The 26,174-nt window shown below is 36.6% G+C and overlaps 1 protein-coding gene across 1 annotated transcript in view; it reads left to right on the forward strand.

Annotated features, from left to right (window-relative positions):
* Positions 1-25,928, forward strand: part of RAB21 (RAB21, member RAS oncogene family) — a 29,316-nt gene extending 3,388 nt beyond the window's left edge. The window contains exons 2-7 of the mRNA XM_029205569.1: positions 10,096-10,155; positions 11,140-11,247; positions 14,460-14,523; positions 20,839-20,893; positions 21,398-21,486; positions 24,218-25,928. Of these exons, the coding sequence (XP_029061402.1) occupies positions 10,096-10,155; positions 11,140-11,247; positions 14,460-14,523; positions 20,839-20,893; positions 21,398-21,486; positions 24,218-24,360 (519 nt within the window). The 3' untranslated portion in view covers positions 24,361-25,928. The remainder of the gene's footprint in view (positions 1-10,095; positions 10,156-11,139; positions 11,248-14,459; positions 14,524-20,838; positions 20,894-21,397; positions 21,487-24,217) is intronic.
* Positions 25,929-26,174: the final 246 nt, after the last annotated feature.

A 26,174-nucleotide genomic window follows, 5' to 3' on the forward strand; every position in this document is an offset into this window, starting at 1 on the left:
GAAGGGAGGGAGGGAGGGAGGAAGGAAGGGAGGGAGGGAGGGAGGAAAGAAGAAAGAAAGACTTCACATTTGTTCATTTTCCTTTGATTTTGTAGTTAAATCTTTTTTTCCCTAATGAATTTGATCCATTAAAGTTGGCTTTGATAAACTTGCTCCAGTGGTTAGTGTCTGTTAATATCCTTTTGAATTTTGATTTTGTAATTCAAGAAACATTGATGGAGCTCCTGTGGGTCACCCATTAGGTTGGGTCCTGGACATGCAAAGAAAAATAAGGCATGGTCTCTACTGCTGGATTAGCTACTCATTTTAACTTTGTCACCTGAAGATTTGGTAAGAATGTCTTCAGTGTTCTCATCAGTCACTAACAGACTCTGAAAGAAAGGGGAGAGGGAGGGCCAAGTACAAAGCTCTTCACAAGTCTCACTATAGTCCAGTGACACGTGACCGGAGGTATCTTTCTCTTTAAATATGCAGAATCTTAGGGTGGGGCTTTTTCCAGACCATGCACAGGCCACAGTCCTCTTTCCTCTTGACTGAGAAACAGTTATAAATGGAGTGTTATACATATTAATGGTAATAGAAACAGGAAACAAGACTGACTGTTGTGGGCTGCTACCTAGTGGACAAGAAGCCTTTAATGAAAATGGCTACTCCAGCGTTACAAATCTAACTTTTTTTGCCCTAGCTACATCAATCTTGCCCATAGGGGATATCATGAAATACTTTGTCAAATGCTTGGAAAAGAACAAGATACATTGTTTTTTCTGCATTAGGAGGCCATATGATGTAGTAAAAAGGGACAGGACTTTGAAGTTAGTTTGAATTTTTGGCTCCTGATTTTTAGCCGTCATGATTTTGGCAGATTATTCTACTGTTTGTAGCTGGCTCTTTATCCATGAAATGGGAGACTCTCACTCATAGGATTTTTATGTGGATTAGAGAGCCATAGTATTTAAACCTCCTGGCACAGTGTTTGTTTAAGGAATGTTTGCTGTTGCTGTTTGATGAATAGATGGTGCTTAATTTGTGTTGGTTTCTTTCATAGTAACACAGTCGAAAAGGTAGTGGGGTTAATTTGACATGAATTATTTTGAGAATGCATGTGGTCTGAGGGACTGCTACATTTTATATTTTTATGCATACATATGTATTTGTTTATTATCCATTCTACAGTTTTGTCTGGGATTAACATTTATGGAAAGTCACTTCTGTTTTGAAAATTGTGACATTTGCTATGCTTTGGTGTTTTAGTACTGCTCCCTTTTTGCAGACGTCCTCCTAGGTTACTGATAATTATGAAGTAATGTTGTAGGTGAGCTCTCTGAGAACTCAAGATCCTTTACCTTGCTTACAAAGAAAACTTGATCTTATGTAGAGTCCTCAAAGCTTTCTTATGTGATTTTCTCATTGGTTTGGGGTTATGTTAAACTTGACAGAGACAAGAAAGACAGTTGGAGTGAGGGGCTTACTGATTTTTCTCTGGAATTAGCTGCTGAACCTAAGCAGTCAAATTCAAGAATTGTTTATTTCATACCTGTTACATGTCAAACATTGTGCCAACGGGGGAATATAAAGATGAGTAACGTCCAATAAAGATGTTAAAAAAAAAGAATAGAATTTTTGGTAACTTACCTTTTAATATAAATAAGGAATTCCCTCCTCAGTTCCATTTTTTAACATTTAATATGTAATTAATTAAAATTATAGTACCTTCACCAGTAAAATAAATAAATAAATAAAATAAAGATGAGTAAGGTACTTTAACCAGCTGTTAGCTTTCTTTATTCTTAAATGCTTGTGCCATTTCTATTGTCTTTGGTTTATCTCTCTATATTTGTGCTCCTGGGTGATCACTTCCTTTTCTTTAGCTGAATCCTCTTTTTCCCCTTATTGTAAGATTATGCACTCTAATTTAAATGTCTTCTATCACTTTCAACTAGTCTCCTGTGTAAAAGTAACTTTCTTTATAATCAGAACCATAAATCATCTTCCCTTTTAGAATTCTAACTGGAATTCCACCTATCTGCCTCCTGAAGTCTAGGGTAGGTGCCTGTCATTTGTTTAGCAAAGCAGTGCTGTAAAGTTGGCTGGGAATACAGATAGTATGCTAACAGTTTGGCAAATGAGGAAACTAAGACTTGGATTAGATTTCTGAGGTCCCACATATAGTAATGGTGTACCATTTTTTCTTAAGCTAGGTCAACTACTTTTTTTTTCTTCCATACACCTTAACCTCCTGAGCAACACTTGGCATTCAGGTTCTAGCAGTTGGTTTTATACTTGGTGTCACAGTCCCCTGGTCTAGGAATCTTAATTTCCTTATTTGTAAGATTAATGTTTTGAATGTCTGAAGTATCTTCTAAGTAGTTCTTGAAGCCACTTTAGTGTTGATTCAGCCAATTTGATTACAATATCTTCATAAAATACAGTAGTTGAAATCTTTCCTTTTTCCCTTAGTATTTTTACTAGAGTATGTGGGCTATAGAAGGGTGGATGATTTTTTTTTTTTAAGAAGAGTTTTTCGGAGTTATGGCTTTGAACTCCTAATATATAAATATTCTATATCTGACTGCTGTTTTCTGCTTTGTGTTTTGAGCCAGTCCTTAGAAGTGATTTTTTGACTCTCCTTTTCAAAGTATTTAGTTGGACTCTAAACTGATTATAATACCTCTTTTTAGAAGCAAAGGACAAGAAATGAAGTATTCAAGCACCCAGCTTGGTTTTCTTTCTTTTCTTTTCTTTTCTTTTTTTTGCGGTACGCGGGCCTCTCACTGTTGTGGCCTCTCCCGTTGCGGAGCACAGGCTCCGGATGCGCAGGGTCAGCGGCCATGGCTCACGGGCCCAGCCGATCCGCGGCATGTGGGATCTTCCCAGACTGGGGCACGAACCCGTGTCCCCTGCATCGGCAGGCAGACTCTCAACCACTGCGCCACCAGGGAAGCCCCCATCTTAGTTTTTTGATAGCTAATTTTTATTGCCTTACTACAAAGGACTAATTTTATGAATTATCTTGCTGAATCTTTTCATGTCCATGTCTTAAGTTGAAAGTAGTTAATAGATACTTTATTTTTCCTTTTTTTTCCTGCTCGCGGGATCTTAGTTCCCTGACCAGGGATTGAACCCAGGCCACGGCAGGGAAAGCGCCAAGTTCTAACCACTGGACTGCCAGGGAACTCCCAATAGATACTTTAAATACTTAAGCCTGAAACAATGTTAGTAACTGTAGCAAAAATAATATAACTGTTTAATTATATACACACATATTATTTTTTTTTTCATACTGCAGGTTCTTACTAGTCGTCAATTTTATACACATCAGTGTACACATGTCAATCCCCATCGCCCAATTCAGCACACCACCATCCCCACCCCACTGCCGCTTTTCCCCCTTGGTTTCCACACGTCTTTTCTCTACATTGCTGTGTCTCAATTCTCATCCTGCAAACCGGTTCATCTGTACCACTTTTCTAGGTTCCAGATACATGCGTGAATATACGATATTTGTTTTTCTCTTTCTGAGTTACTTCACTCTGTATGACAGTCTGTAGATCCGTCCACGTCTCAACAAATGGCTCAATTTCGTTCCTTTTTAGGGCTGAGTAATATTCCATTGTATATATGTGCCACATCTTCTTTATCCATTTGTCTGTTGATGGACACTTAGGTTACTTCCAGGACCTGGCTATTGTAAATAGTGCTGCAATGAACATTGGGGCGCATGTGTCTTTTTGAATCATGGTTTTCTCACGGTATATGCCCAGTAGTGGGATCGCTGGGTCGTATGGTAGTTCTATTTTTAGTTTTTTAAGGAACCTCCATACTGTTCTCCATAGTGGCTGTATCAATTTACATTCCCACCAACAGTGCAAGAGGGTTCCCTTTCTCCACACCCTCTCCAGCATTTGTTGTTTGTAGATTTTCTGATGATGCCCATTCTAAGTGGTGTGAGGTGATACCTCATTGTAGTTTTGATTTGCATGTATCTAATAATTAGTGATGTTGAGCAGCTTTTCATGTGCTTCTTGGCCATCTGTACGTCTTCTTTGGAGAAATGTCTATTTAGGTCTTCTGCTCATTTTTGGATTGCGTTGTTTCTTTTTTTTTTCTTGCGGTATGCGGGCCTCTCACTGTTGGGGCCCCTCCCGTTGCGGAGCACAGGCTCCAGATTCACAGGCTCAGCGGCCATGGCTCACGGGCCCAGCCGCTCTGCGGCACGTGGGATCCTCCCGGACTGGGGCACGAACCCGTGTCCCCTGCATCGGCAGGCGGACTCTCAACCACTGTGCCACCAGGGAAGCGCTGTTTGTTTCTTTAATATTGAGCTGCATGAGCTGTTTATATATTTTGGATATTAATCCTTTGTCCGTTGATTCGTTTGCAAATATTTTCTCCCATTCTGAGGGGTGTCTTTTCGTCTTGTTTATGGTTTCCTTTGCTGTGCAAAAGCTTTGAAGTTTCATTAGGTCCCATTTGTTTATTTTTGTTTTTATTTCCATTACTCTAGGAGGTGGATCAAAAAAGATCTTGCTGTGGTTTATGTCAAAGACTGTTCTTCCTATGTTTTCCTCGAAGAGTTAAACACACATATTATTAATGAAAGTCTATTGAACTTAGATAAAGACAGGAAAGTATTTGTCCACAATCAGTTACTGTGCTGCATTAGGTATTTTGCTTTGCCAGTGATTAGCAAGAACAAGTGATCTGGCTAACAAAAACAGACAAAAAAACATTGATGAAACAAGTTATGAAAAGACTTTCATTTGGCAAGTGTACTTTGTTCTTATTTTATCTCTCCTATAATCTTATTTTTTTAATAGCGATTAAAAAATATTCACTGTGATTTCAGTTAAGATGTTGGGTAAATAAGCATCAAGTGCAGATGACAGATGTCTAATGAGATTGTTAAGTCTGTCAGTACCCCTAAAGTTTGGAAGATGAAATCATTGGAATTAGAAGAAATAGTGGTGCTGTAACTCCGGGTTTGGAGGAGTAAGGTGGGAAATGTACCATTACTTTCATCCTCATTACTTTGTGCCTACCCTGAGAATATTCTGGGAGATGAGTTGGTGTCCAGGAACACTTAGTGTCCAAGTGGAGGAGTGCCAAGTTAAGAATGTGTGTATGTTCTGGAATAGGCAGCTTTGTGCAATGGAAAAAGCACTGTGGAGTCAGACAGGCTTCCACCCACTGAAGTACCTGACTAAGTTGGCTGACCTTGGGTGAGTCGCTGTATTTCCTTAAATCTCAGGTTCACAACTGTAAATAGGGCTAATTACCTACTTCACAGGGTTGTTACAAAGAATAAATGAGAAAGCCAAAGCATGGTGGCACACAGTATGTACTATTTTTTTTTCCTTCCCATATTCCTAGAACCTTTGAATTGACGTTGTTTATGCCACTGTCCCCTGCTCTTTCTAGATGGGGTTCTTCACTGAGATATTGCCAGGGATTTATAAATCCCTTGGGAAAGTGTGGGGAAAAAATTTTATATGTGCATATGAGCAGTTTTCTTGAGAGTGAGTGGGTTCATAGCTTTCATCAGATTCTCAAAGAAGTCTATGATCATGCCTCCCTCCCACTCTTACTACCATGTAACAGAATTAAGAACCTCTGCCCCAGAGTAAGTATTATATAACCATGAATGGTATCTCAGTAGTCTGGCCAAATTAAGTATGCGTCATAGAGGTAGTAGGAAAAAAAGACCAAAACAGATTTCAACCATTTGATCGTTTGCTGCTGTCTTGATGTTACATAAAATCTTGCAGCTTTATTCTCAAATATAATTGTTTTTGTTTTTAAAACAGATGTTTGTTCTTTAAGAAAATATCTATAAAATATTAAAAACTTAGGGTTTATGTAAAATGAGATGATTTGTATTACAGAAGGACTCTTTCCATAGAGTGGGACTTAAGTTTTTTGTTATGAAGGAAGAAAACGATACAGTGGGGACCCTATGGTAATGTGCTTTACTAATGCATCACATATTTGAGTTAAAATAATTTGGTTTATAAGGAAACTTTTAGGAACACATCTTTTATGTAAATTGAGTTATAGGAGTCACATTGTGGATATGTTTATCTACGGTAACAACATTTGCAAGTCCGCTGTGGGCAGCACTATGGTTCCCCCTGCCCCCTCTATTAGAGAAGTGTTAGCTCACATCTCAGTCTGGGAGGTACCATAGCATAGTGGTTATGAGTCATGTCTGGAGCCAGACTGCCTTCATTTCAAATCCTACTCTGTCACTTGCTGTGTGACCTTGGACAATATACTTACCATTCCTTTGTCTCGTTTCCACATCTGTAATATTTGGATAATAATTATATCTAATCACAGAGTGTTACGAGAAGTGAATTAATATGGAAAAGCTTTTAGAACACTGCCCATTTCATTATAAACACTGTGAAAATGTTAAATAAATAAAAATATGTACTCTAGTTAACAGAAGACTTATGCTCATGAAAAGTTAACTTAAAATACAAGGTGGTATATGCTGTATATTACAAGATTAAGTTCCCTAAAGTTCTTCTGCATAGAGAAATTCACTGTGGGTTGTCTGGGTCATATGAGAAAGCTTAAAAATTCAAGGAAGAAGAGTGTAGGTCATGAACTGGTCTTGATAGGTGAGATCCAGATAGAGAAAGAATAGGCCCAAATTAGAGAGGAATTTTATCAACAAACAGAATTGGAGGGAATGTATAATATAGACTATATAAAGTTTCTGAGTAAGTAGAGAAATACTGGACGCTTTCTTGGGTAGATAGATGTGGACAAATGGTGGAGGTCCTTGGATACAAAGATAGGCTTTGAGACTTTTATTTGTAAATTAGGGCTCCCTGACTTTTATAAAGGAGAAGCTTATGAATGATTTTGTAAAAAGTGCATAGCACAGTACTTGGTGGAAGGTAAGCATTCAATAACTGTTAGCTAGTATTAGCAATAGTAGTGGAAATGACTGCGTAGTGTCTCACTGTATGGATGGACTATATTTGTATATTTTTTAAAAATAGCCTATTGATGGACACTTAGGTTATTGTCTTTTTCTTCTTCTTTCCTTTTTTCTTTTTTTTTTAATAATCGTCGCTGTAATGAGCACTCTTTCCATAAAATTGTTTTATACATCTGTAGTTCCTTAGGAGAGACTTAACACTGTCTCTGAACTTACCATGGGAGAGTGATGGTAAGTTTCAGAGGGAATAGTAGAAAGAAAATGATGGAGCTTTACCAGCTATAATTCACTCCCCAATGCTGAGAAATCCCCACAAAACTCACGACAAAAAGGCTATTATGGTATTAGCTGCCAGCAGGGATGTAGTTCAAGCATACTTATTAAAAATGATAACTTATTAGAGAGCTCAGCTATGATAATGGTTTTTTTGTTTGTTTTTAATCATGGAGGCTTTGGGAAGATAATTTAGCATGTAGACCAGAGAACCAGAGTGTGAGGTGAGACCAAAGGTATTTATATTATGACATAATATGAGACTGGTGGTCATAGAACTCCAGAGGAAATATAAAAGCAAGGCTTGGTAGGTTTTTTTAGAATATGGGATGACAGGGGAGGAAGAATATTCAGTGATGATATTCCTAAGATTCTAAACCTCAGTGACTTGGAGAATGTGATCAAAATACTAATGTTGGAATGGAAAGCTGATTTTGGAGGGAAGATCAGTTTAAATATGTTTGAAAGAAGAGAGGGAGGCATTTAAGTTTACTTACCTATTAAATATTAGGATAGGAGTCAGGTTTTGAGTTTCTTTATATAACATTGATATTGAAACAGAACAAATAGTTGAATTCAAATAAATTATACAGCTAATAAGTGGCAAAGCTAAGATTCAAATCCAAAGTTCTGCTTCAAAGTTTATATTCTTCACCCTTATGCTATGAGTGGGAAATAGTCCTTTATTCATATTTATTGTCGTAACATGTATTTGGTCTTCTCATATTCCAAGTTATTTCTTTGTCATTTTGCCATTGAATTTATTTTATACCCTTTTCTATATAACCTGTGTTTTGTTTTTTTTAAAAAAATAAATGTGTTTATTCTATTTATTTACTTATTTTTTGGCTGCGTTGGATCTTCATTGCACACGGGCTTTCTCTAGTTGCCGTGAGCGGGGGCCACTCTTTGTTGCGGTGCATGGGCTTCTCATTGGGTGGCTTCTCTTGTTGTGGAGCACGTGCTCTAGGCACGCGGGCTTCAGTAGTTGTGGCACGTGGGCTTCAGTAGTTGTGGCTCACGGGCTCTAGAGCGCAGGCTCAGTAGCTGTAGCGCACAGGCTTAGTTGCTTCGCGGCATGTGGGATTTTCCTGGACCAGGGCTCGAACCCGTGTCCCCTGCATTAGCAGGCGGATTCTTAACCACTGCGCCACCAGGGAAGGCGCCTAACCTGTGTTTTATTTAGTAAAATATCTTGAGTGTAGCTTGGGCTTTGAAGGCAGACATTGCTGGATTTGATCTCAGCTCTGCCATTTGTGTCTCTGTAGATTCCTTAGTTAATCACGAAATCTGGTGGCCTTTTCTTAGTTTTAATTTTCCTTGGTATACATACAGCATAAAGTCCTTCCTGAAATCTAGGTTCCTTCTCCTTCAGTAATAATTCACCAGCCTAGCCTTTTATCTGTGTTACTTTCCATCTCTGCACTTTCTTCTATATATATACACTTAAATGTGACTGTCTTTGCATAGCTTTGAAGTTGGCTCTTTGTTCCTTTTTTAAACAGGTCAACTGATTCTGGTTTCTGATTATATTCCCTCTTCAATTACTTGATTCATTTTTCTCTTTTCTATCCTCATGCACTTAGTTCAGGCCCCTTATGTTTTTCTTTCCAACTTTAAAATAGACTCCTGTCTTCCAGGTCTAGTCCTGTTCTTCCTATCGTATTCATTCTCTTAAAATATAGATCTTATATGTCCTCACTGCTTAGAAACCCTTCATTGATTATCCATTGTCAACAGTATGATTTCCTAACACTCCTTTGGATGAGTTAGGGGTTTTTTTTAGGGAAAAAGAAGTCAAATGAGTTTGGGAAATGCTTGTATAAATGCAGTTAGTCAGCCTTCCTTTTGGCAGAATTTTAGTGTGCTAATGGGTACTGTGAATGCACAAAGGGGATATAGAGCAATATACAGCAGTCCCCAAATATACCTGACTGTAGTATACATTAAAAAACAAAAAACTTGTCTAGTGTCTTGGAACACGTTTTATTGAGACCCACAAGGTAAAGTCCATAGGCTTAGATATGGAGTCAGGACTTTTTTTTCGATTAATTCAACCTTTGCCTATCTTTGTAGTCTCATCTCTAGCGTCCACCAGACCAACTTGGAGTTTCCCATAGGGTGGGGAGTTATGTGTTTCAGGCTTCGGTGGCTTCACCCATCTGTCAGGAAAAACCCCTACTACTCCTAAAGGGGAGATCATTACCTTCTTTCTGAAGCCTTCTGTGACTTATCCAAGCAGGCTTTACACTTCCTTCCTCAGCATTTTCCTATAGTATACTTGGCAAGACCGTCCATTTTAACGATTATCACATGGTATTTTAATTCTCTTTATATTTTAGTTTCTGCAGTGGACTATAAGCTCCTTGAAAGCTGGAACCATTTCCTTTCATTTCTGTGACATTAGTACCTAGGGCAATTATTAGATATAGTTTAAATAATTGAATTATAAAATAATTGCAGGAAAATTTCCAATAATAATGGTATTCATACAGTTAACTATCAGTAAACATTTCTTTTATCTCATCTTAGAAGTCTCTTAGACGCTTTCTATAATGAGTAGGTAGGTGGCATCAAATTAAATGTGAAGAAAATGCTGTAATGAGGAAAAACTAAGAAAACATATTTACCCATTTTTTTGTACTTTTCATAACTTGTATTCATAAAACAAAATATCTTTTTCTTAGATTAGAGTAAAAATAATGTTCTGTCTTCAGTGGAAATAATGTTTAATCATTAATAAAAACTCAGTGATTACTTTTTCTCCCAGATAACTTATTTCATATTGATATGATTCATTCATCTGTAGTTTTGGAAATAAAAAATGTTATTTTATGTGAAACATTGTTTAATGTATATCTCTCTTTTCTTAGGCATCATTCTTAACAAAGAAGTTAAATATTGGTGGGAAAAGAGTAAATCTTGCTATATGGGTAAGTTAACCTTTTCAGCTGTGTGAGTGAAGGCCTAGAGTACCTATTCCTGGTTCTCTCATAACTAATTGGCTCAAAAATTTCTGGATTTATTTTAGTTAAGTGAAGTTTAGCCAAATACTTTTTTTTTTTTTTTTTTTTTTTTTTTGGCGGTACGCAGGCCTCTCACTGTTGTGGCCTCTCCCGTTGCGGAGCACAGGCTCCAGATGCGCAGGCTCAGCGGCCATGGCTCACGGGCCCAGCCGCTCCACGGCACGTGGGATCTTCCCGGACCGGGGCACAAACCCGCGTCCCCTGCATCGGCAGGCGGACTCTCAACCACTGCGCCACCAGGGAAGCCCCAAAACCTTTTTTAAATAAACATTTTTTTTCTAAAACCTGGCTAAGAATTTTATCTTGCATACAATTGTATACATGAATAGTTCTATCATAACTTTTTAGCTGGAGAAGGGTCAACTCAGAGGGATTCCATGTCAGAGAAAGGGGTGGACAGCCTGCCTGGCCTTTTTCCCCCCATCTCCATATTCTAATCCTCCAAGGGAATGGCCAGTGGAGAGTAGGGCAAGGATAATGCAGTAGTGTACCTGTTGGCAGGTGGTCCTGGTGCATGCTCTTTCTCCTTGTCTCCTCTCTCTGGGGAGAACCTAAATTTAGTGCAAGGCCTGTTCCTGGCTTATAATGCCATTGTGGCCCATTCTGACCCTTTGGCAACTGAAATGGTTTTTTAGTGAGGGTGGGAAGATTGCTGAGGAAGAGGAAGGTTGGGGAGGGGAGAAGTAATCTTTATATAACAGTAAAACATTAAATATTGATTATAACTTGACTTAAAAATTTTATTTGTAACCTGTTTTGTTTCTTTTAACAGTGTTTTGGGGTTATCTATAACTTTATACCCCACTTTCCAATTAAACAAAAGTTCACTGTAGTTACAATAACAGATGTATTTTTTCTTCTGATCTAATAAGAGTTTATTGCTTTATTTAGGATACAGCAGGTCAAGAGAGATTCCATGCATTGGGTCCAATTTACTACAGAGATTCAAATGGAGCTATTTTAGTTTATGATATAACAGATGAAGATTCGTTTCAGAAGGTATTCTGTTTACTTATGGGTAGATGACTTAATAGAACAACACTGATTTTTTCAAGTCTGCATTAACATCTTTTGTTTACTAATGTGATTAGCCTTGGCTTTAAAGGTATAGTTTGTGCATAAATGATGACCACTCATATTTTTTAATGGAGTATTTAATTCATGTTAACAATATGGATATCATTTATTAATAGTTTATTACATGGCTTTCTCAGATATTAGGAAAGGGAAATAATCTGAAGTAAAGCTTCAGAAAAATATAGAGGCTTTTTTTCTCCCTATTAAAGAAAAATCACATACATTTTTTTGGTTCATACACACTGGCCACCTGATAACTTGGTATGGCTGCATGGGCAGGTTCCATAATTGTGGGGAGGAAAATGAAGAACTAAATCAAGTTTAAGCTCTTTCTTCTCACTAAATTTCCTGGAGGATATAATATAAATTTTAAAAGGACAATCTAGGTAGTGTTCATTTTAAAGCTCCTCCATTTTTTTTAAACCCCTCTTTAAACATTCACCAGAAATAAAGAATTTTTATAGTTGTTTGGGACCAAAAATGAGTGACCATTAAACTTACCTCTGGATTCTCATCACAATTAGGATTGTGACTAGTTACTTATTTGACCTTTTCTTTGAAAGCCCTTCTTGGAATAACGTTGTCAAGGATGTTTAACTAAAGGGGGTAATTTCCAAGGTAGAAACTTTTCTTGCCTTGAGTTACAGGTTTGTACTTGTTGAAATTACTTGCCTTTTTAGTTTTTTATTTTTATTTTATTTCCTAGTATTTAACTGATGAAGCAGATGTACAAGTTAGCCCTTGGATTATTAATGCCATGTGGAAAAACTTAGTCCAAGGAGTAGAAAAATGAAGCAATAGGTAGCTTTCAGATTTAATGACATTTTAAAAAGATATATATGTGGGGTGCTGTTTGTTATCCCTCCCTGCCTTTTTGGCATAAAAAGAAATGGTTTAAGTATTTTATTGCTTAAAAGAAGGTGGAGTCTATTAGGTTGAAAAGTATCCAGTTATCTCCGGCTGTATAACAAAACCCCAAAATTTGGTGACTTAAAACAATGAAATATTGTTTCTCGTGGTGTTTTAAGGGTTGACTGGGCAAGTCCTCTGCTCCATGTGGTGTCAGTGGAGTCAGTCATGCAGCTGCATTGAACTGGGGGTTTGGCTGGGTGGGAACCTGGATCCAAGAGGGCCTGGTTTTCCTCCACATGGCCTCTCACTCCATTTGGTGTCTCATTCTCCAGTACTCTCTCCACATGCTCTCATTATTCCATATTCCAGCCAAAGCTTCTTATGTGACAGCTGGATCCCAAGAGTGTAGCTGCCTGACCTTCCTAAGGCTTTAGTCTGGAATTGGCATGGCATTAGTTCTGCCACATTCTCTTGGTCAAAGCAAGTTACAAGGCTAGCCCAGAGTCAAAGAGAGAGGAAATACTCTTGGCAAAGAACTGGTGACCATCTTTAACTCATTACAGAGTGTATGGGGGTAATGAATAGGATGCCTGTGGAGGGGGATCTGATTGCAGATGAATAACAAATTATTAAAAAATTGGTTAGATTTAGTAGGTTGTGATACTGTATGTACAGGGAGTAGGGTAATAACATAATTGGATTCTGGCATGTTTCCTTTGAAGTGATGAGGATGTACATTTTATACCAGTACTGTCAGATTTTTCTTATATGAAATCAACTAAGGGTGGAAGTTAAATGCTTCTCTGAACATGTTATACATATATGTGAGTGAAACAAAAAGATGGGACTGTACTGAGAAAAGTGTAGTTCAGTGCTACTATAAATTGTTGATTACCTTTGTTTTTATACAGATTTTGTGTTTACTACAGTTCCTTTGCATTCTTGCAGAGAATAGGCGTGTGAAACTGTTACTTTGTGCATAGGAACATATGCACAGTAAATGCTTATCACACATATTTAATGTAATTTTTGTTATTTGTAGATGTGTGTGTATTTTTTTTAGGAAGGTATATAAGTTCTGTGTCATTTGGTTACATATGTACTAAATTCCATTACACAAAAATGAAAGTAGGTATCCCAAGTTGGTTCTTTATCCTGTTTTATGGTAATCAATATATTTAAAATCATGAGTTCAAAAGATTACTTAATTTCAGGGACTTCCCTGGTGGTCCAGTGGTTAAGAATCCACCTTTTAATGCAGGGGACGTGGGTTCAGTCCCTGGTCAGGGAACTAAGATCCCACATGCCGCGGGGCAACTAAGCCCGAGCGCCGCAACTACTGAGCCCGCACACTCTGGAGCCCACGCACCACAACTAGACAGCACACGCACTGCAACAAAAAGCCTGTGTGCCACAACTGAGACCCGACACAGCAAAAGAGAGAGAGAGGGAAAGAAAGAAAGGAAGGAAGGAAGCCCAGCATTAAAAAAAAAAAAACAAACCTAATTTCAGTTTACTCCCCACAGTGCTTGCTGCTCTGCTCCATCCGTAGTGAAGAATCAGTTTGCCACTGGAGTCATTGTGCACCAGGGGCTCTCCACCAGGGGGCAGCAATGTCTAGAGACATCTTTGATTGTCCCACCTGGAGGATGGAACTGGTATCTAGTGGGTAGGAAGCCAGGGATACTGCTAAGCATCATACATTGCACAGGACAGTCCCTCACAACAAAGAACTATCTGAGCCAAAATATCAGTAGCGCTGAACTTGAAGAAACCTATCCTACACCAAAGGATGAAATTTTATTTTACTCTTTTTGGTACCTATATACATTTTGTTTTCCTTTAAATGTGTGACACAGAAGCTCCTGTGCCCTCTATTTGTGACCCAGTTGGGTTACAAAAGATTTTTAATTAAGCCCATGTTTTCTTAAGTCCAAAGTGATTCTCTATAAGCATCTATTATCAGAGGCTGGAATTGACATGCTTTTGCTTTGGTGAACAGCTTTGCTTGGATTTATGGGCAGTTATGAAAGTCTGTAATTAGAGATGCTTCTGTTTATTCTTATGTGTAGATATAGAGAGAAATCTTTCCATTGGATGTTTGTCTGTGTGTGTGGTTTGCGATATAAATGATCCTACAGTGAATCATTCCTGGTAATAACTAAACACATGGACTGTTAGACCAAATTTTGAGGTATTTTGACAGTGTTGAGTTTTGGGGTGTTGTAATGGTAGTCATTGTTACAGGATTTGTTTTAATATTTACTCTTTTGTGTACACAGGTTAAAAACTGGGTCAAAGAATTACGGAAAATGTTGGGAAATGAAATCTGTTTATGTATAGTTGGTAAGCATCATTACTTTTTAAAAATGTCCTTTGTTTCCTTAACACTTTATTAAAGAATAGTAAATCAGTAATTTTCATTTTAAAGTTACATGAGAAAAGAAGAGTGGTATTTTAGTATTTAATATTTTAGTATAATTTGGGATTTGGAAGTGATATTTCAGGAGGTTCAGACATCTGTACTTCAAGGAATGCCTTTGGGGAGCAAGTGGGAAGCCCTAAACGTGTAGGGCATCAAGTCCCCCAGCCTTGCTTCAACTTGACCCTTGGTTTTTCATCATAAGATTATTTTAGAAAAGAAGAGTTCAGCAACTACTTTACAATATAATTAAAATCAATGACTTAAGCTGTGTTCTTGTTCTGTATATTTAACTATACCCATTTTTGAGTTAAGAACAAATGTGACTCCAAAGATATAAGTAGATCATGATATACTAGACTGGAAAAATATCTTAAGAGGTAAAGTAAAACAATTAACTCTAGAATTCACTCTTGGACTTCTGGCATTTCTCTTTGGTTTCCTTTTTCTTTAGAGTATTATTTCTATGATATAACAGCTAATTATTGGTCAATAAAGTGTTCCAGACACTATGCTGTGTACTCAGTGGACATTATCTCATGTAATCTTCACAACCCTATGAGGGTTTTGTAGAGGAAGCTGAGCCCTGGAGATACGTACTTAATAACTTGCTTAATATCATGCAGCTATCAGAGATGGGATTCAAATTGAGTCATTCAGACTCCTCTGCTTATGATATTAATCCTTATGAATAGCCTCAGGCTGTTTTCTCTCTTCCTTTTTATGTAACTGATAAATGGCTTGGGAGAAACCAGGGTAGTTTTAGTGGAGGACATAGAATGGAGTAGTCACCGTGGGCAAATTCTGCTTTTAGCCTTAAGAATTTTTTTGTTTTAACCTGAGTTTATATTTCTTACATTTTGTCACCATTAGACTGGTAAACTTTACAGGTCCAGATCAGGGTGCAAGTTTTGGGAGAGGAACAGGAGCTGATCTGGCCTGCTTTTTAGTCTAGATGCTAGATGTTAGGCTAGATGATGGGACTATTTCAAACAAGAACACTGGAGTCGTAGACCACATAGGAGTTTGGGACCAAAGCTGCAGCTAGTCATTAGTGAGTTTGGCCTGCTTTTGTCTGTCTGGTATATTGGACTTACTGGGAGTGGAAGTGGTCACAGTAGGTGAATGACTAAAGATTTGATGATTTGGGATTCTGGTTATCTCTCAGAAGAGAGGAAGGAAGTAACACATTCTAAGAAACATAGCTAACATATTCTTAAGAAAGTCAAAGAAGGGATTTCCCTGGCAGTCCAGTGGTTAAGACTTCGCCTTCCAATGCAGGGGCTGTGGGTTCCTCCCTGGTTGGGGAGCTAAGATCCCACATGGCTTGGGGCCAAAAAACCAAAACATAAAATAGAGGCAATATTGTAACAAATTCAATAAAGGCTTTAAAAATGGTCCACATCAAAAAAATCTTTAAAAAAAAAAAAAGAAAGAAAAAAGGAAAGTCAAAGAAGCCTCAAGAACTTGTTACTTGACCAAGGTTACAAAGTAACATTTAAAAAATTAGCTGGGTGGGAATTCCCTGGTGGTCCAGTGGTTAGTGCTAAGCACTTCCACTGCAGGGGGGCACGGGTTCAATCTCTGCTACCGGGACCAGGGATCCCACAAGCCTCGCAGCATGGCCAAAAAAAAAAAAAAATTAGCTGGGTGAATAAACTTAGGATAATTAACTTAAACTTTGTATTCTTCATGTTCATATTCTTAGAAGGTTTAGTAATAATTGAAACTGGTAGCTTACTGCCCCCAAGTAGGGTTAGATACGTCTCATTTCATGTTATATAATGTTTATTAATGTTTGGTATAAAGTATAAAAAGCTCTCACTCTCCCTTTTCCGTTGGCAAGTGTGACATGGAATTCTGTTTGTAATTCAGAGTTGGAAGAATTTTGAGAGCCCATTTACCACAAAAGGAAAATTTCATGAAGTTACCATATCTGTGTAACCAGTACATTAGAAGCCCCACCAGTACATTAGAAGCCCCCTTTCTTTTTTTTTTTTTCTTTTTTTTTTCTGTGCTCCCTTCTCATCCCAACACTACCCCAGTTGCCTTCTCCTCGCCCTAGACATAATCCTGACTTTTTACTGCAGGGACTGGTTGTGTTCTGAATTTCAGAAAATAGGATCATATGTGTATGGGAGCTATTTTGTCTGTTTTTTTGGCTTTACATTATGTTTACAAGATTCCTCTATGTTCTTGTATATAGTTGTACTTCATTTTACTCTCTTTGCTATCTAATACTTAATTCTATGAATATTCCGCAGTTTATCCTTTTGCTGTTGATGGACATCTGCATTATTTTTTCCACGTCTTGATTTTCATTTCATTCTATATATGTTCAGTGTTTATTTTCTCTCCTGTTATAAAACTAACTTCAAAATAATACTACCTCATAGGATTGTGATGAAGACTAAATAATGATTTGGAAAACACTTGGTATAGAGTAGGCATATGACAAATATTTGTTCCTTTCCCTTTACACAAGACAGTCCTTCAAACATTTGAAGCCTACTTGGATGGTTCACCTAAAATCTTCCCTAGGTTTTCAACTGTTTGGGCTAACTTTCAGACATCCTCATCATCCTGATTATTTTTTCCTAGGTTTATTTCGGTGTATCAGTGTGTCTCCTACACTTGAAATGAATACTAGAATCCAAACATTGTTGACTCAATGTATACCATAGCTCTCTCTTTTTTTAAATCTTCTTACTGTCCTTCTACCAGCATTGCCCAAGATTGGATATACTTTTTAGCAGTCATGTCAACTCAATTTCTCTTTTACGTAGATTATAGTTAACAAAAATCAGAATTCCTTTTTTATAAGTATTGGTCTTCTGTCAGGCTTTCCCCATCTTCCTACATAACCAAATTATTTAAACCTAAGTGTAGGAATTTCAACTTGTCATATGTTTCTGAATGTTTATGTTTGATATATAATCTACTAGCTTTTTCATGTGTAAATTAGATGCTGAACCTTCTAGGTCCTTATCTAAATCACTGATAATGTGTAAAGCAGGAAGAGAGAACTCTACTAGCAGACTTTTCCCTCTAGTTTTAGTTAATCCATTGATCAGCACTCTTGGCTGTGGTTGCTCTGTTTAATAGAGTATTTTGTTTCTAGTCTGTCCTTAACATTTGTATGTTTGTTAAACAAATATTTATTATTAATAATCCACTTATTGAGTGCCAGGTACTATTCTAAGAACTACACACTTATTTCATTTAAGCCTCCTGACAACACGGCAAGAAGGCATTGTTGCCATTTCCATTTTACACATGAGAAAATGGACTTAGAGAGCTTGATAATTCCCAAACTACATAGTATATAGAGATAGACCTGGGATTTTCATTTGGGTCTGTCTGCTACTTCAAGCCCATATACTTAACCAATAATGTATATTGCTGGCTATGTACCAGGCTTTGAGAATAATGTAGTGAATAAGTTAAAAAATAGATATGGTCCTTGTCTCCCCAGAGCTTATCATGTAGGGTGAGAGAGAAAAACAAGCTCTTATTGTACATTATGATACATGCTATCAAGGGGTTGGGGGTGTGCTGTGATAGCACAGAAGCAAACCGAACTAAATTGGGGGAGGGGTGGTTAAGGGATTTCCGAAGCCAGCCAGGGTTGTGGTAGGAAATGTGTTAATTATCATGAGTTTAATTCTCTCATAACAGTATTGATTTTCCATTTGATCATTCACTGTCATTTTCCATTTGATCATTCACTGTGATGGCTGAAAAGTACTCTATTGAACACATCCTATGTGCTAGACTTTTTACATATATCTTATTTTCACATTAACCTTGCAAAGTTTATTAGCTACATTTGTACAAAGTGAGACTACGGGGTTAAGTAATTTGCCCCAAATCTTATAGTTTTGAAATGAGCCAGGACTTAAAAACAAGTTTTATCAGATTTAAAAATTTCTTTCCACTAGGCCACACAACATCCAGTCTAAGCAAAATAAAGTTCTAGCTCTTTATTGCTATTAGGCCGTCTGCGCTTAGCAATGGGTGTATCCCTTCCATGTTCTTAATTCAAATAGGTATTTTTAAAGAAGATAAAATTTTTAGTATTCTTAGCAGGATAGCCTTTTCCTCTCCAATAGCTTCCGTCAGCTTTCCCCCCTAGCCTTTATTGTACTATACTTTCAAGTAGGTGCTTACTTTGGTGGTTATTCTTATTTTCAGGTGTTGTAAGCCTATTAGAAAGTTCCCAATGTGGCTGCACAGTAGTATTGAAACAGATATGAGCCTCAACCACAAGCTTTAGCTCTCTTGCTTTTAAAAGAACATAGCTAAAAAGGTCTTGAACTTTGGAAAGGTGTCAGTCACTGACAGGCAGTTTTGTGACTTGGTCTGTGCTGTTAATCCATTATGAGCACTTATTGTTCAAAGAAATAGTAGTTATTTAGTAGAGGGATTTTTTTTTTGTTTAAAATATTAATTATGTTATTAAAATAGTTAGCCATTTTAATAATAACTGGTTTTAGGGAACTCCCTGGCAGTCCATTGTTTAGGACTTGGCGCTTTCATTGCCGTGGCCTGGGTTCAATCCCTGGCTGGGGAACTAAGATCCTGCAAGCCGTGTGGCATGGCCAAAAGATTAAAAAACAAAAACAAAAAAATACTGGCTTTATTAAAGTTTAGTTAAGTTTAAAATGCTGTGAAATAATAAAGCAGTGTTAATAATTTTCCCCAGATATTCATGTGAGGCAACAAGGTGATTGTCTACTTTCCCTATCCTCAGTTTTCAAAAATAGATGTTGGTAATTATGGTGGATTTTGAAAAAAGAGACATTAAAGCTCTAACAAACCAACTCATAGGGTTTTAGTTAATTGCAACAAAAGTCTCCTTTGATCTATAGGAGGCTGTTTTACCTTTTTACAATGGCAGAATCTTGTGCCTCCATTTGTTGGAGCTGCCTGCCACTAGGTGGTGCTTTGTGCATTCTTCATAGCATGAAACAACTTACTCCACTGGTGACTGTTGGATATATTGGTTGTAATATTTAGCAAATTAAAATTTTATTGATAAAGTATAATGTGGGAAATCAGAACTGATATGTGTCTTCTTGCTGAGATAGGCTGATAACTGTTCAAAGAAGGAAGAGTTTATTACTGAATTTGTTAGTACCAGCTGAGCTTTAGTATGTCTGCTTCCCTCCCTCAACCTTAGGCTATGGTGTCAGATCATTGCTTAAAGCTGCACGTGATTAGGTGCTCAGATTATTTGAGGTCTTCATATACAGAACCTCTGGGCTTGTACCTCTCAGTTCTAAGCATCGCATCTTTCATTGGGTGCTTACTTCAATACTTTATCTGAAATTGTCTTCTAGACTCTCTAAGGTCCTGAGAAAAAATGACCTTATTTACAAGGTTTCCTTTTTTACCCCTATAGGTCATAATAGAAGAAATGAAAATATTTGTTTAAACTGTCCTTTCTTAGGGTATTTTTCCCCTTTTCTGTATGTTATTTCCATTGCCTTTAGCACTCTGTCCAGCCTACTTACCTTAATCTCTACCCTGTATATAATAAGGAATCTGCATTTTGCAGTTTCTACACTTTTGTTCTGGTGGCTTTATGGCATAATCTCAGTTTGGTTCCATTGTTTAAAGAGAGCTAAACTTATTTTCAGTAATTTAAAATCTGCATGATGTTCATATACTAAGTTGTCTCATGTTTTTAAAACAAATGTAGTTTCTTCCCCTGCAGTGGTGAAGTACTTCAAAAGCCATATATTTTAATGCTTTCTTTAACCAGTTAATATCATCGAGAAAACCAAAACATTCTTAGGATCCAAGAGGCTAGCCTAATATATTTTCATGAACCATAATTATTGATTGGGGACCATTTACACTTGGCTAAGACTCATAGGTTTATCCTTAGGATTCCCTAGTGAATCTTAGTCCCATTTATACCCTAAATCAAAAATAGTGCTTATCTCTTTGGAAAAGTTATTTTCTCTGACAGAGGCTGCAGCTTCAGGAGGGATGTGCATTGAGCCATTTGAGGGAGGCTGAGGCATTCACCTTGACAGTCATGATCAGTCCTCATATCCAAATGTCCTGAAACCTTACAGTTTCAGGACATTTAGAAGGACATTTAGAAGTCTGGTGGGGATTTGTATTATTTTTCCAGATGATTAAAATGGCAGTTGTATATTTAGAATTGGCTTAATTTCATTATAAAAATGAATCAATATTAAAGACTGGCATTTACATTTTCAAATTAGGTAATAAAATAGACTTGGAGAAGGAGAGACATGTTTCCATTCAAGAAGCAGAATCGTAAGTGTTATCCCTTCTCTTCCTTCCTTCAGTCACTCTCTGTAAGTCTTCCTCTTTGCACAATGTACTTTACCATTTAGTTATTACTCAAACCTCTTAATATAGATTGAGCTAGTGGATTCAGTGAAGTGAGTTTACACTGGCAATTTCTGGCTTTTGGTGACATTTAAAGTCATTCCACTTTCACTTCTCTTTCTGGTTTCAGTAAAAAGTATTAAGAGTGATGCAAAAGAAAACCGTCATGGCCAAATAGTCAGTGAGTCACAAAAACTAAAGTATTTGGGTTGCAAATTAACTTAGAATAAAAGTCTTGTTTTATTCTTATTTAAAAGTTGATTCAATATATAGAAACGTCAAATGGTATATAATCTTAATTTCACTAAACCTGGGTTAATTAGTAATAAGTCACTAAAATTGCTATTGTAAAAAAAGTTCAAATAGCAGTCATGACAAAAACATGAAACATATTTTTACTTCAATTACTGATGTTACTTTTTTTTTAAGGTATGCAGAATCTGTGGGAGCGAAACATTATCATACTTCAGCCAAACAGAACAAAGGAATTGAGGAACTTTTTCTTGACCTTTGTAAAAGTAGGTGTATGGCTCTTTTTAAAATATTGGTAATATTTTTGGAGTGATTGTTTGTTTTTAGTTTATTTATTTAATTTATTTATTTTTGGCTGCATTAGGTCTTCGTTGCTTCGCGCGGGCTTTCTCTAGTTGCGTCGGGTGGGGGCTACTCTTCATTGCAGTGCGCGGGCTTCTCATTACGGTGGCTTCTCTTGTTGTGGAGCACGGGCTCTAGGTGCACGGGCTTCAGTAGTTGTGGCTTGCGGGCTCTAGAGCACAGGATCAGTAGTTGTGGCGCACAGGCTTAGTTGCTCCGCAGCATGTGGGATCTTCTGGGACCAGGGCTCGAACCCGTGTCCCCTGCATTGGCAGGCGGAGTCTTAACCACTGCGCCACCAGGAAAGCCCCTGGGGTGATGTTCTACAGTTTCCATTTTGACCATATTGATGATTTGTCGCATCGACCAGTATTATTATTTACTTAATATCTTTAACTCATTTTTTGAAGCTTAAATACCTTCTTTACCCCTATTTCAAGTAGTAATCAATGGCTATGAAATCTTATGTGTAGTATTTGCTAAATACATATTAAAATATATGCATTACTATTAAAAATAAAAATGGAAGGGGAATGGACAGAATAAAACAGATTTAAGAGTTGTAACAACCTGTTGCAGTGGATGGACCTTATTTGGATCCTAATTTGACAAACTAGTGAAAAAGAACATTTGTGAAACAATTGGGACTATATGAACACTCACCGGATATTGATGATATTAAGAAATTATTGTAAATTTTTTTAGGCGTGGTTATTGTGTAGTGGTTATGCTTAAAAAAAGAATTATTTTTTAAAATGTTTTTATCTTTTAGAAATCATATTAAAATAATTTATGAATAAAATTATGTATCTGGGATTTGATTTAAAATAATGGTAGGGATGATTGCCAGGTATGGATGAAATTGTGTGATGGACATACAGATTTTCATTATGCTCTTCTTTCTACTTTTATATATGTTTGAGCTTTTCCATATTAAAAAAAGAGAAAGGAAAATGTTTATTATATACAATCTGAAAGTCATTTCTCATATCACCAATAGAATGTACACTATACTTAGGAAAACCCTAGTCTATAGAATAATGGATTGAAATGATTTTGTCAAATTATATTCCTTATAGTTATAGACCTCAGAATGATGGTTTATTGCTCTAAGAAAATGTACATATATACAAACTTTGAAGTAAATTTCAGTTTTATGTAAGCCTGAAGATCATTCATAATTCTTCTAGAGCATTAATTCCCTAAATGTGGTCCTGTAATCAGCATTAGCATCACTTGAGAGTATGTTAGAAGTGCAAATTCTTGGGCCTTAGCCCAAACCTACTGAATCAGAATCTCTGGAGGTGGTGCCCAGAATCTGTGTTTTAACCCCTCGTTATGATTCTGATGCATACTAAAATTTGAGAACCACTGGTGTACATATCAGTCACTAGGAGATCTTGTTAAAATGCATAATTTGATAAAATGGGTCTGATGTGGGCCTGAGCTTCTCTTTACTAACAGACACCCAAGCGGTAATGACACTAGTACTCAGACCATACTTTGAGTACTGAGGTTCTAGATCAGTGGCTTATAAATGTTATATATCATATCTTTATACAAAAGAATTGAATATTCTCTATACGTTTATTTTAAAAATTATAGAACATATATAAGTACTTATGATTTTCCATATTGTAAAATATACATTAAAAAAATAGAAATTTTGAAAGGTTAAGGAAAAATAAATTGAACGTTTTTCTAATTTTACCTCAGTGGATTATCCCGTATACCTCAATTTGGAAACCATTGTTCAAGAGCAATCTCTGGACCCAAGTTTAAGAAACCTTATTCTGTTTTAAGGACTCTCTTTTCTTTCCTCATCTTTTCAGATATGTATTTTGCAACTATTTACTCCTAGTCTGTGTCTTATATTCTCATTTTTCTTAACTGTCTCTCAAAGAGCTGAAGTTCTAAATTTTAATGAGGTCTGATTTATCAGGTTTTCTGTATGAGTCATGTTTTTTTGTCTTACATGAGAAACTTTTGGTAACTCAAAGTCATAAAGATTTTCTTCTACAGAGATTTCCTCCTGTGTTTTCTTCTAGAAATTTGTTTTACATTTAAGTCTGTAATTAATTTTTTGTTAATTTTCTCATATGGTGGGAAGTATATATTGAACTTCTATTTTTTACACGTAAATGTCCAGTTCCAGTACTGTCTCTTGAAAAGATTGTACTGGACCACACAATCACCAGTATCTCACTGTCATCATTCGAGCAACTTCTACTGTATCTTTAAATCAGATAATGTGAGTCCTCCAGCTTTGTTCTTCCTCTTTCATCTTAAACTCTTTTGTTCTTTCAAATGTTATTTGGTTAAAAGTTTACATGACTTACTGAAGAATAAATCTTGTACCCTAAATATTGCTTGTACTTGGAACAATTTGACCTTCTTTGACGTATTTCTAAGTATACTTGGAAAATCTTAAGGATGACACTTGTATACAGTCATTTGTTTAAATCAAAAACTTTTTTTCTCTGGTGATGTCACTGTGGCTGTTATACAACTGGACAAGTACGCTTGCTATTAATTTTATCTAGTTTCCTTGTTGGTTGAAAGTCAGAAATAGCTATCATGGTAGTAAACTGAAATTATAGAAACAGAAAACGCCAATTGTGGTCATAAATAATTTCTGCTTTCTCCCTCTCTTAGGGATGATAGAAACGGCACAAGTGGATGAAAGGGCAAAAGGCAATGGCTCCAGTCAACCAGGAGCCGCAAGGCGAGGTGTACAAATTATTGATGATGAACCTCAAGCCCAGAGCGGTGGCGGAGGGTGCTGTTCTTCTGGATAACTGTTCACCCCTAAGGAATAAAAAAACAAACTGTGGATCCTTGCCCTCAACACAAAGACTGCCATATTCCAAGTCACATTATTTTACCAATGGAATTAGAGAGTTAACAGTATTTTAAATTACGTTTATAACACTGCAGAGACCTTAAGTGCTAAACTTAGTGGGGTTCGTGACCAGAGAATTGGCATTTTCTACACATGTTAACAAAGCAGTTACCAATGGCCTTTTTACATATTTTTTTTCTTTAACAAGGAGTAATATGCATGTAGAAAAGACCTACTTAAAGGCTTCATTTATATTCTTTTAAATCAAATCTTTATTTAATAACTTATATATGTTGTTGGAATGGTATACATTTTTGCAGTCCTTTGTATTTTGTGGTAGTTTGAATTGTATCACTTCTAAACAGCAAACTGTTTTTGTTTTCTTTTTTTTAAAATTAGCAGATACCTGAAGTACTATTTTTGCAGGGTTTGCACAGGCCCCTAACTGTCTACTACACTTTGATATAATCTATATTCATCCTGTATGCTGAGCTGATAAAATACATTGTAAATTACATATTAAATATTTTATCTGCTTTTACAAGCGCAAGGTGCAAAAATATATACAGTAGTCTCATTGATGACTGTAAAGTGAATTAACATTTGGTGATAATGTCTAAGCTTTTTGACTCTGATCATAGCTCCCCTTCACTTTTGTCTTAACTTGAAAGTGGCGTGTTTAAATTTTCTCATATACTTTACTTGAATTATTGCTGTTGTCACATTTTTTGCCTCTGTAAATCCATCTAATGATTGAGCAACAGCATTTGCCTTTTGGTTTGGGTGGTTTTTTTTTTGTTGTTCTTTTGTGGGGGGTTTTTTTTGTTTGTTTTTTGTTTTCTGGTTTTTTTGTTTGGATAAAAGAGGTGACTTCTGCTAATTTTGCTTTAGAATGGTTACCTTAGAAGTATTTGAGTGGAGCATGCTGAGTTTCACTGCTACAAGGCTTTAGTTTTCTATTAGGCTTTATGTGAGATGGACTCATTGGTAGGAGAAGAGAGGAAGAAGTCTCAGATAGTAGCCACTCACCAAGACTCATTCATACAGCATGTTAGTGGTAGTTTCTCCTCCACAGGCAGCACTTTTAGATCCTTTGTGAGCAAGCTGTTTCTGGTCACTGCTTGCCAGAGATGAACACAGAAAGCTTTGTTTCATTTTATAAGAGCTATCCTTCTGAGTTTCTTTGAAGGGAAACATTTCATGTAATGAAGTTATAACGAACACTGGAAAGATTTATTATAAAATTATATTCTTGTATACTTTGTAAATTAGTCTCTCATTAAGTTTTTTTTTTTTTTTTTCTTTCTTTAAGCATAGGACTGATAGAATAGAATCAGGCACTGCTCATAGGAGGAACACAAATTGTGGAAATTAACAAATTGTTCTTGTTCTAATATATATATTTTTCCATTTCTGTCATGCTTGGAAAACTAGTAAATGTTATGTCTAAGATAAAATGGAATGGTCCCTGAATTTACTTCTTATAAGATGCAATAGTATACAATAAAGTTGTTAGCATGAGCAATTAAAAGAATATAATGAGGTTATAGTTACTAAAGAAGTAACTTTCCCAGATGGGTTAAAGTTGAATAAATTGACACCTTGATGTTATGATATTAGAATTTTAACTTAGTATTAAGTATTCTATAAGGCTTCATTTTACCTTCCTTAATTATTGTCCTTGTCAAACTCAACCCACTGCTTCTCCACTGTGTGTGTTTAGAGAGGGCGGAGTGGAAAGAGTCTTCAGGAAGATAAGCTAAAATTGTC

Source organism: Monodon monoceros, unplaced genomic scaffold (genome assembly GCF_005190385.1).
Source record: "Monodon monoceros isolate NGI ecotype Baffin Bay Population unplaced genomic scaffold, NGI_Narwhal_1 Super_Scaffold_6, whole genome shotgun sequence".
Lineage (NCBI taxonomy): Eukaryota > Metazoa > Chordata > Mammalia > Artiodactyla > Monodontidae > Monodon > Monodon monoceros.